We start from the raw sequence: 12,253 nt of genomic DNA, 5'->3' as shown, positions 1-12,253 counted from the left end.
GGATGTTAACACATCCGAACTCTCTTTCCCCAGATCTGTTCCCAAGCTGTCCCCGTATGCACGCTTCTTGTGCTGCTCATGACCAAAAGCTTCGGGTAGGAAGACACAAATATCTGCAGCCTCCCATGTTCTTCATTCTCATGAAGTCTCAATTTCCCAATGCCCTGTGACATTTCTAAAAATTCAGTACCAAAATTGAATCTCCAGATTTCTGAGTAGTTCCTTGCCAATTAAATATCTCTTCGTCTTAAAAAATGTTTTTTTACAGATTCTAGAAAAAGCCTGACAAAGGCAGGCAGACTTTCTCTAAGAAAACTAAACATAATTTTTAAAAAATCTCAAATTTTGCTTTTTCTCTATGGCAGTAAGATCTGCTCAGACACCTCTCTGCTGAACCAATGCTGGCAGTGTTCCTGGGGTTTTTTGGTGGTTCGTATCTGTCTGAACCCTGAAATCACTGTTGGGTGATTCAGAGCTCAGAGGTGATTCCCATTACATGGTGGTGCTCCTCGGGTGGCTCCTGGAAGCAGACATGGCAACTGCTTGCTTTGATGCTTTCTTTTGCTTTCTGCCTGCAACATCCCTGGTGTTGCTTCTTCCTTTTCCTTTTATTAAGGAATCAGTTTCAGCAAAAGCTAAGAGTTGTGACTCCCCAGAAAGACGTTCTGCAACTCTTGCTTGTAGTTCAGTGCCAACAAACAGCAACCAGGAGCAGACACACTGAAGGGGGACAAATCTTTTATTTATTTATTTATTTATTTATTTTGATTCTTTCTTCCTTTTAGATATATGAAAAAGCTTTCCGACAACCTGTCTTGGTCACCACTGAAATGTTTTTGGTCCCAGAAGTGGATGGTTTTTATTCTGGAAATGGGCAGAATGAGATTTTTAGTGTTAAAGAAGAATCTTCCTCCTTCTCTTGCTGTCCAGTCCTCACTCTTCTCTCTTTCTGCAGAGCTTTTGGGGACTTTGGATGGAATACCAACCAATGGCTCCCATGTGCCCCCTCCGCCCCTCCACAATTTTAGGAGCCTAGATGCTAAGAGATGTCTACAAGTCATTGGATAGGAATTACTAGATTGAAATCTAATGACCTAAGTCAAGAATGAGGGTAGGAAGTGGAAACCTGTGTTCCCGCTTTAGTAGGTGTCTCCAGACAGACCAGAATGTCTCTACCTCTTATTTCCTATTTGTAAAAAGAGGAAAAATTAGATATGTTCTGTGAGCGCATTCTGAAGCTTTTTAAAATTTCATTCTTCAGCCAACAAACAATGCATAATGGCATAATCTTTTTCTGCTTGTTTGCTCTTTGCTGGATTTTGAAGGAGACAGTCTCAAATTGATGTGGTTCCTGCTGTTTGAAGCCTTACTGACAGTAGGAAAGTTTTGTCTATAATTCTATATCTGCATAATTGTACTAACAAGAGCTATTACTGTGATGACAGACACAGCAGCATGATAGCATATCCAGTGGAAATTCCCTCCAACATGATAAACCATCATAGGAAAATCGTGCCTCTCAGTTCCAAGGCCTTAATGCCATTGTCGTGTTGGGGTAAAACAAAAAATCACACCCCTTCCATAGCTGTGCTGGTGAAACTTCAAAGGGCAGAACAAAACTTAAGCAAGGGCTATGTTATTCCTTCTGCTGCTGTGGCTCTGTGATTTAGGGTGTGAAGAGGTGCGGTCCCTGACTGACAGCAGATGGCTGGCAAGAACCTCGAGCACAGGCACAGTTATACCAGCCAAACCTGTGGATTTTGGTTGTGGGGCAAGGTGGGGCTGGAACAGCCTCTACTGGTGAAATCTCAGTTTTAGCAATACTCTGCATCCCCATTAGAAGAGCTTCTGTGCAGCTATTGTGGCCAAACACTTGCCAGACAGATGGTTTTGCTCAGGTGGCTGCAGAAGGGAGATTTTTGGTATACCGACTGCTTTGTCCATGCTGTGCGCTCTCCCTCCTTTTAATTTTCCCAGTCTGGTGCTCTGCAGGGCTGTTGTTGTAAGTCACAGCTGGGCAGGTAACCATCTGTTAATGAGTAATTCCTCTGTCTGATACTGGCATTGATCTGTTCCATATTTTGCAATGCAATGTCATTTCCTGAGTGGGCTTGTTGGGAGCTCCCTATTATTGCTATACCGCGCTTTTAATTAGCTCTTGAAGGGAAGATGGGAAGTGTCTGGGTGCTAAATGATTTCTGTTACAGGCAACATTGGATCAGCTGTTCTGGAGGTGCCCTTAGCCACTTAATGAGCCCAGGGGAGGGAAGGAAAGACACTGCTGTCTATCAGAGAGGGACAGGCACTTTGTAACCTCTTTGCTCCCTGTGGTTTAGGCAGAGGATCTCACTCCATGGCATTCCTATCTACCCACAAAGAAATTAATGATTAACGATAACAGCTCTGCTTACTTAGAAAACTAAAATACCCTAAAGTCAAGTAAATCACAGTGTCTTGCGAAAGCTCCTTGCTGATTCACCCTCCTGCTTCAGCCTAGCCCTGGAAGCTTCCTTCTGCCAGGCAAAACCTTCGTGAGAGGAGAGCGAAGATGAAAGCCTGCATTGCTTTCACTCTTGTCCTGGCTCTGGCTCTGAGTGGTGACTGTTTGAGGATGGTAAGTGTGATTCCTCTGCTTTGGAGTGGCTGATCTCCTACGTGCTGCCTGGCAGGATGATGTTGCCCAGGGGCTGAATGAGTGATGCCGCTGGCCAGACGAAAGGGAAGAACGCTTTGAGTGAAACACGAAAGGGGTTTGTTAGATCAGGGCTCGCAGCAATGCTGACTAACCAGGGGCCTGTAGGATGGCTCGTCCCTATATATTTCAAGCAATTGCTCACATGCATGCTTGCTAGGGGAGAAGAACAAGGGGGAGCAGGAACTACTAGAGTTGTAATACTTTGAAAATGCATCTCAGAAGTGTGTTGGTGCAAGCAGGTACCTGCAATAGCATGGAAAGAGAGTGCTACCCCACCAGGCCTTGCTGCTAGCTGGTAACAACCTGATGGTAACCGTCTCCTCCTATGACTGTCTTCATGCCATGCCTGTCAGTGTTTTAAACAAGTTTTGTGTCCTTTTTGGGGGGTGTCTGCAAGACAGCTGTGGCACTGCATGGCCAGGCCAGCTTGACTTTGCCAGTTTGCTTGAACCCTGCTGTGGCCTGGCATCCACCATGGCCTCGCTGCTCAGCTGATAGCCCTCACCCACACCTGTGTGTGTCATGGTTAGTCTTTTATCACCAGAAGTATTTCCTTGGACATTGTAGGTTGGAGCAGAGAGGGGACATTCATGGTGCCTAGGACAAAGATCAGCCTTGGTCGAAACCACCAGGGACTTCCCAGTGCAGACAGAATTAGTGCAGAGGACGAGTGCAAAAATTGTTTCTTCCCCAGAACTGTTCAAGCCTACCTATATATCTTAGCAACAGCTTGGCTTTACTGCTTGCTTACTACATTTTCTGCACAGCTCTACGTTCATGATGTGCTGCTTCCTTGACTGCTTTCATTATATTTTTATCTTTCTATGGTTCAGCTGTCAGCACCTTTGGTGGCAGCAGCATTTTAGGTCTATTACCCTTTTTATTATTTCCTGTGGCTTCAAATAAGCTCAGCCTAGTGCTCTTTGCTTGCTGGTTGGTGAACCCAGATAAAGCAGAGGTTGATTTTTTTAGCAAATGTCCCAGGGGATACAGCTAAATGGAATGAAAAGTCAGAATTTTGCCTTTTCAAAAAAAAAAAAAAAAAAAAAAGATATTATTTATAACTGTGAGCTGGCCCCAAAATGCATATGTGTTCTGCAGAGAAACAGGGCATGTCTCTTGCCAGTAGAAGGATATAATGGAGCAGGGCTTCAGCCTTTTGGGTTCTCCTGGTTTAACAGAGACCTTTCACTAGCCAGTGTTTACCTACCCTGGTTCATCAAGTTGTGCCCCAGCTAAAATCAGGTGCAAATAATGATATTTTTGCAGAAGAACTGAGAGAAACACAGTTTGAGGGTACCTTGGAAAGCATGTTTGTCTCTACAGGATGGTTCCCAGACTGAATTTGTCTCTCCAATCCACATTCTCTTTTTCTCTTTGTAGCACTACAAATCTGGGGCAGGAAGAGGCTCAAAACATGAGTTCACTCACCCACAAGGTACAAAGTCAAATCCAATAGGTTTCCTGACAGTAAGAATGATCTGCCTGTCTGCATCCATGCTGTGCAAGCCAGTAGTAAGCCTGTCTTTGTTTCAACATGAATAAGCATTATGGAATGGTTATGACAATATTAATGTCTGCGTAGAGGTGAATTTGGGATTAGCTCAGGCATCTCAGATAATTTCCCTTCAGGTGGGGATTAATGCGAAGGTGCTGATGGGATTTTCATTTTTTTTTGAGCTGGTGTGATTTATGTTTTCTCACAACACGGTCAGGCTGTAGATGTGCAACTCCCTTTATTTTAATCAGAGCTGCGTCTGCCCTCCACTTTAAAGTACATGAGCTCTTTGTATGTATGGGTTCAATTTCTGCCACAGCCCTTGATCTCTGTGTGAGAGGAGGGTTTGAGTACCATGCAATTTGCTGCACTGCCTTTATTTAGATGGCACCTTAAAAATCAGATGTCCTGGCTGTGTGCAGGCATTGCAGACTTCCAGTTTTAAAGCTTTTATTGCCCTGTGCTTTTGCCGTTATGGATTATATGAATTGGACCATTAGTGGTGCCTTCATAGCTTAGAACAGTTGTTAATGACCTATGGGATGAAATATATCTTCTGGATGGATGTATTTTCACAACTGTCCTTGCTACTTATAATGGGAACTATCAGGCAGCTAAGGTAAATATCTGAACATTTGCCCCATTAATTCAGATAATGAAAACTAGGTTTCAAAAAGTTATAGCAAAGGGTCTTGTGGAAGCTATTTTGCACTGGCAGTTACAGGGACAGTCAGGCAGGTGGGGTGACTGTAATTCCAATTGGCTAGAAAGGGCTAGGACCACAGGGCTGGGTTATTTATTTTCATAGGGCTAACAACTGGCCTCAGCAGCTCTTTGAGATGATATGTCAGGGCTTGAAAGGGTTAACAGATATTGCAAGGGTGTGTAGAGCCCCAGCTGTGACTGCAGGGTAAGCTCAGGACGTGGAGCGATTGCACGTCGTCACCAAGAAATGGAAACACGCCGTGCTGCAGGCTTGGTTGTACGCCCCATTTCTCACCTACAACAGCTGTTGGCTTCCCATTCATGCTCCTGGTTCTCAGAATGGATTGCTTTTAGTTTAATGGTTAAATAAGCTCTGACAGTTTTCCATTGTCTTTTTTTATCTTCAGCCTCTTTCATTCTCAACACTCATCTTGAAGGATTTTTTTCTGTTAGACTCCCACCACCCATCCTTACAAAACTATCACTGACTTGGCAAACGTAAAACTTGCCCTTTTCAGACACCAGTTCCAATTAATTTCTCTCCACTTATCCCAAAGGGATACAAAATTATCCGTCACCCCCTAACCTTTCCCCGCAACCTTTAAAACCCTCTTTCCCCTGGCTGTTTCTATTTCAGTTTGTGCTGCCTGGTGCCTTAATTGTTTTAAACAGATGTTACAAAGTGAAAGGTAGCCTGAAAGGATATTACTTCAGAAATCAATTTAATATGCTATTACAATACTTGGTAATTAGAAATGAAAATTGCGATTAATGAATATAATTGGCATTTGCTATACCAGAAATTGTAATGTATTTTGAGCTTGAAATGATCCGCGATCTTTACCACACAGCCTATTGCTCTCTGTTGACTTAGTCATTATGTAGGATTTTTGGCCTCTTCTTATGCTCTAGAGGTTGCAAAGACACAGAATCCAAAGCACAGCTGAAAAACTTGAAGCTATCTATCTTTACAATTTCATATAATAACATACGTGTATATACCTGTGGGCTGGTGTTCCAGTGCATGATGAGGTTTTTATTCTTGTATTGCAGTGTTTACAGAGGATGGAGATTTATGCAAATTTCCTTTCCGGTATGGCGGAAGGCTTTACCACTCTTGTTTATCAAATATATTTTCCCGAAAGAAATGGTAAGTTAACATTGTTCACAAATGAAGACAATGTTCAAAGGAAAGTGTCATGCTTTTAGTATTTTAATCTTGTTTTTATAATAATTAACATGGGGTCATTCTTGTGGCCACTGAGAGCAATGCTATTCCTATGCTGATACTCTTGGTCCTTGGATCAATACTTGTGCACAAAGTGGGGGTGAACCCAGTTGTGAGGTCCCCACAGCCACATAAATCTCAAGAACTGTAGAAATGTTTTTTCCTTGGTTTTCAGATTGGAATTGCAATTATTATCAGTGGGGAGAGCTAATACAGAATGAGCCAGTACCGGATAGCAACCCTCTGCTGAAGGCCAAAGGAGAGATATGACCACCTGTAAGAAGTGACACTCTGTTAAGGAATTGGTTGGTTTGTGTGGGCTGTACTTGTAGTGCAGCCGCGACAAGCTGATTTTTGAGGGAAGTTGGCTTTTTCCCCATATCTCTAATTTCTGTTCTGATTGGCACCAGACTCCTTTTGCATGGTGCATTACTCCTGAGTAGAGATTTATTCTACTAGTACGTTTAAGACCAGGTCTCCCAGTTTTGAGCAAAGGTTATTCTTTCACATGTGGAAGTTGTTAGTATTCATTATTCATTTAGGGTTAAGGGCAGTCAGGTGGGAACCCGACTGCAGCAAGCACTGAATAAACAAGACTAACTTGCAGACAAACCTGTCTAATGAGTGTATTAACAGAGACCAAAGGCAACAAAGCAGGGAGTATATGGGCACCAGTAATGTGAAAATATATGCACAGATGACCTATATGAAAGGTACGTGCATACGTGTTTTCAGGATGGAGATGTTTTACAGAATGTATATTGCTGGCCCATGTGGGACAGAACTTGCAAGTTTTATGCTGCACTAACTTTTTTTTAGGATCTTTATTGTCCTTCTGATGGCACATCTGTTTCAAGTGCAAGGGCTGGTGTAATACAAACAACACAATGTGTTGGAAATGGACACAGAGCTTCAGGCTAGGAGAGCACATCTGATTGTCCTCAGCATCCATAGATACAATCCAGACAAGAAAACCCTCAAGGATTCAAGAACATTGTCACTAAAGGAAGGGAACTGGAATAATTCTCTAGTGTGAAACCTGTCCTTGATGGACTGCAGCCACAATGAGCTTGACCTTTGGACCCACTTAATCTCACGCAATGTTTAAGATGAGTCTTGTTAATACATGACACTCTGTGTATTTGTTTTTAGCCAGTTAGGCCACAGAAATGGAAAACCCGTGAATGTATGGGATCCAAGGTTAGAGCATACTTTAGAGCTGACCTTGGACAATTTGCAGTTGTGCTTCCTATTTTTTAAAAGCCATTTACAAGTGAGTAGATGAGGAGGGCAGCTGGAGCTGTTTGGTTTTGACAGGCCATTTAACCCCATGGCTGACCTGGCCACTGTTTACTCTTCTTTCATAAGAAAAAAGCAATACAGCATGTGACTTTGGGCATTCAGATGCCAGGAACACAGCCACGAGGAACAGTTGGGAAATGTGCTCTGTGCATGTTTGTATGTGTTGGCACCAGCCCACATGGGGCTGATGGTGAAGGGCTGGTCCCAGGGGACAGATGGACGACGGCAAGGTTCCGCTCCTTCCTGCTGCTGCCTGTCCATGAGCTGCAAGCAAGGATGGAGATGGTGGGAGGCTGGGAGCCACCTGCCTCCTGGAAATGAGACCAGACTGGAATAAATTGCTCCTTTTTAGGGTTCTCTGTAATAATTGGCTTTCTGTGCTTGATCAAGCCCAAGAGAGTGCTGGAGTATGCACTTAATGAGTACATGTTCATACCCCTCAGCTCAAACCTTAAGGCATGACTCAAGGCCAGACTTTATACCATGAGCCAAAGCCTGCTTCCATTGGCTTTAGTTTTGTTACGTGCATTCTTACACTACCTATGACACAGGTATCATGTGCTAACCCATCATATTAGGTTTAATATAAAGACAGTCCTGCTTCACAAAGCATTTAAGAGCAGTGTCTATCTTAACACAATGCAGAATATCTCACTTATGAAAACTGAGATGTGGGTTAAAAGGGCTAAATGTAGTAAGAAGATAAGACATGACCTTGATGATTTCTAGCATTAAACATTTCAACATAAGTCAGAGTTCTGACTGCAGAAACCTCTCCCTACTTAACTCTGAGTGCAACAAACAACGTTGTATCTTTATAAATATTTATCGAAAACACAGGAAAGAAGACAAAATAATTGCAGTATTCAAATAACAAACTTCCTTTAACAGCATCCTGTATTGCATTCCCCTTTAATTATAATCTGTTTTCACAGATAAATTCCTATTTAGCATTCTCTCACCAGGTACTAAAGATGTCATGTAAATTCGCCTTTTGTGTTAGAGAAAAAATAGCTGGAACTGTTGCTGAAGCTCATTCCTACCTCCAGAAACACAAAGCGGTGTAGGGATGGAAAAATGGGGGTACAAGTCCCAGGGACACCTGTGAGAGCAAATGTGGTAGCTGGTCTGAACTGTGACTGAGCCGACCCTGAGACTGCAGGGCTTCTACCCTGTCCCTTTCGCCAGTGGTGGAATGAGCTCCCCTGAGATCCTGCTCAAGCCCTCAAAGGCTTTTTTTGGCCAGCTGGCAGAAGGCAAAAGGTAATGAATTTCAAGCTGGAGAGTTTATGGCAGTCAATGAAAGAAGAAGGACATGCTGGGTGAGCCAGGAGACGCCAAGCATCAGGCTTTGGTTTTTACTGGTGCTTGTGGTGGTTGCTTTGGTGGTGCTTGGCAAAGTCAGGCCATCTCTCATGGCCAGGACAATGCCTAAGGAGGCTGTTCTACCTATCAGTTAGGCCACATCTGTGATCCACCATTTTGTCTGTCCATTCCTGATTTCATTCCCATGTTGTTTATCACACATGGGTTACAGTGTTGGGTTTAATCAACCCCTAGTAGTAGTGTACTACTACTGATTCTGGTGTAATTCAGTATCTGTGTATTTAAGGTTTCACTTTTTAAAAGACATTTGTTATCCCATAAATTTTGAGAGAGGGCATAAGTAAAGCCAGCGCAAAGAAATAATAAGCTGACATTGGCTGGTCTGACTGCTAGAGGCAACATCCTGTCAAAGACCAAAAATTTTTGGAAAGTGTCCCAGTGAATAGCAGATATTAAAAAGGAAAGGAAGAAGAATAATGAGGTAGCTTTGAGAATGTGCTGAGCTTGTCCCAAACAGTAAGAGAAACATGGCATAATATAAAAAGCTTGTACAAATGTGCAGGAAGCCTGGCACTGGGGAGGCAGCCTGGCAGCCCAGGGAAGGATCAATGCCTTCATAGTCATTGTGAGGTGATAGGGAATGAAGGGACAGGTTGTGAAATGCATTAGGTGAGAGGACCAGTGGGTTGCAGGAAGCCAGTGGAAAAAGCAAAGGCAGGAACTCTTATGACAAAAACAAAGAAACAAACAAAACAAAAAAACAAACAAAATTTAGGAAGAAAAAAATGGAGCTCTATTTGTTTCTAACTTGGCACCTGCTGGACAGAGTCCAGAGAGCATTACTTTTTGTATAATTTTTCCCCCTAATGACAGGAATTTGCTCAAATTCATTATGACAAATACTCGGCTAGTTTGACTTTTAGATGTATATGGAACCTTTTCCGTTTGCCTCCCCCATGCTGCTCAGTGTAACACCACTCTGCTAAATCAATAATTATGTCAGTCAGAAAACTCTCCTTCCCCATCATTACTGGCACAAATGAAATGTTATGTCTGAGGCCATTTTGCCAACAATAACACAAGTAACACACTGCTGAGAAGCGCTTAACTCGCTGTAATCTTCATGTGCTGTAGACCATCCTGTAGAGGAGGACAATGATCTGCTTGCCACCAAAAGAGGACAGGGAAATTTCCATTAACTCCTAGCAGAATTGCAGGGACCTTAAGACCTGTGAGGAAGGAGCGTCTTTAAGAACATGTTGAGTTATTTTGCATTAGAATACTAAGCACCTTTCTTTTTATGCATCTTTTATGATTGAGGTCGCCTAACTTAACATGTGTGGCCTATTCAGATGCTCCATAGGAACCAAAGCATTTTAAATACCACATAGCATCTAGTTAAGAAGCAAGGTAGGGCAGTTAAAAAAAACAGATGTGCACTACAATAAAATTTTGACCTAGCTTCTGGGGTCCTGGGGTGAAAAGATAATTTGATAACACAAGTGTTCAATGTATGATGAAAATGCAAATAATAAACAGATTATCTGACATGTTAAATAAAGCAAACTTCTATTTCTTCCAAAGCCCTGTAGCTACATATTTCCCTGTGTGGTGACAGACAGTACAGCTAATGTTTATTACAAAACCATAGAACCATTTGATGGTTTAGGTTGGGAAAGACCTTCAGGTTCATAAAGTCCAACCATTAACCTGACCTACCGAGCCCTATCACTAAACCATGTCCCTAAACTGTGTCCCTTACTGCCACGTCCAGTTAAGGAAGATATTTTGGTGGATTTAATGCTGGGACAGGGTGTGAACCTCTGGGGTTCAGCCTCGGTTCAGTCATGCACTCCCTGCATGACCTCGGGAAAACCTATAAGTCTACCTCTGCAAGAGGGGAGTATGAACTTAATGCCTGTAGGAGTGCTATGAGTCTTGGAGGCAACAGACAGATAAGGGCAAGATAAGCACACAGACTAAGTGACCATCAAAGTCTGGATGTATGGTGCCTTGGTAGGGTTCTCACAGGCAGTGTGGGGTGCAGGATTCAACGTGCTGCTCTGCAGAAAGGAGAGGGTTTATCTGTGCCTTTGGAAACCACCCATACGTCAGTTATTTCCTCATTTTGTCAGGCAAGCTAAAAATTAGAAATACTTTAAAGGAACTGAGTGTAAAATATGTTTGCTGCTGCAAGCCAGGAGAAAGTCCCTCTGCGGACAGTCTCGGCCTCTGCAGATTATTAAAGGTAACTGGCAGGCATCAGAAATGGGCTGAGTCCTGTTTGGCTTGTTCTTTAATGAATAAAGGAGACATAATTTATTGGCTTTGGTTTTGGTTTTTATTTCTGTCTTGTTTTCTAATTTTAGAAATAGAAAACAGATTTTTTTAAATTATTTTTTCCTTTTCTGGAGGATTCATTGGGGATCTCAGGTTCTGCTTCCACATCTCATTCTTAGTCTGTATTTAATTTGAGACAGATGGGGCACAGCATCTTTAATAACAACAACAAAAAGGCTTATATTTTCCTGTGGTGTTGAGAGAGTTTGAACGAAACAGATGCTGACTAGGAAAGAAGTATGAATTTACATATTGCCAAAGAGCAAAGGCCATGTAGTTTCAATGTAAAAATGTATTCTTAGCCTTTCTGGACTGAGAGCAAAAAGCAGGTACCTGGCTATAATGAAGCAATGTTTTGAGGGGCACAGTGGTCTGTAGTAGCCCTAAGCATGTGAACCCTCATAAGCATCTTCTCTGCAAGATCTTTATTTAAAGCCAAATTTCCCAATATTATGTGCACAGATTGCTCCAACAACAGGCAGGGTGAACCAGCTTCCCATGCTTGCCCTTCATTCTCTGTGATTGTGATGGGTCCTCTTGCTTCACCTGGCGCAACATCCACGCTGTTTGAAGCTGCTCTAAGCTGCGTCTCTAATTCTTCCCAGGTGTTCAACAACGCATAACTACGACCGCGACAGGAAATGGGGGTACTGCAAATTGTTGTCCAAAGAACAGTCAGGTAAGGCAAGCCATTGCCTAGTCACACCATTTATCTGCTTCCTACTTTGCCACCTACAGTAGGAAGGGAGAGTGCCTTCTGTGCAGCTTTTATTTGGTGTACACAGAACAAGCCTTCACACTAACCATTTCTGGGGTCTCTCTGTGACTGCATAACCATAGCTGTGAATTCATAGACATTGAATATTCATAACCACGAGGCTGTGAATATCACAGAGTCTTTAATTCACTGTTGACTAACCTGAAGCCATGGAGAGAAATTATGGCAGAGCCAATATGGAAATCTGAGATCCTGCTGAGCACAGAGGTGATCATCTTCTCCTCCCCCATGCCTTGGAGGTGACTTTTAGTTTCCCCCTCATCTAATCAGCTACATTTTCTGTCTCTTTGAGCATTAATTTTTAGAAGGTATGGAAACATTTCACACTGGGTACAACACACAGCCATCACTTTACAGCTGTCCTGCCTCAAGATTTCAGAG

General features: G+C 42.7%; 1 protein-coding gene across 1 annotated transcript in view; it reads left to right on the top strand.

Moving 5' to 3' along the window:
* The first annotated feature begins 2,319 nt into the window (after positions 1-2,319).
* Positions 2,320-12,253, top strand: part of HGFAC (HGF activator) — a 43,241-nt gene continuing 33,307 nt past the window's right edge. The window contains exons 1-4 of the mRNA XM_035325036.1: positions 2,320-2,614; positions 4,079-4,133; positions 5,952-6,048; positions 11,700-11,773. Of these exons, the coding sequence (XP_035180927.1) occupies positions 2,549-2,614; positions 4,079-4,133; positions 5,952-6,048; positions 11,700-11,773 (292 nt within the window). The 5' untranslated portion in view covers positions 2,320-2,548. The remainder of the gene's footprint in view (positions 2,615-4,078; positions 4,134-5,951; positions 6,049-11,699; positions 11,774-12,253) is intronic.

Source organism: Oxyura jamaicensis, chromosome 4 (assembly GCF_011077185.1).
Source record: "Oxyura jamaicensis isolate SHBP4307 breed ruddy duck chromosome 4, BPBGC_Ojam_1.0, whole genome shotgun sequence".
Lineage (NCBI taxonomy): Eukaryota > Metazoa > Chordata > Aves > Anseriformes > Anatidae > Oxyura > Oxyura jamaicensis.
Note: the sequence above shows the minus strand (reverse complement) of the source record. Positions and strands in the feature narration are given on the sequence as shown.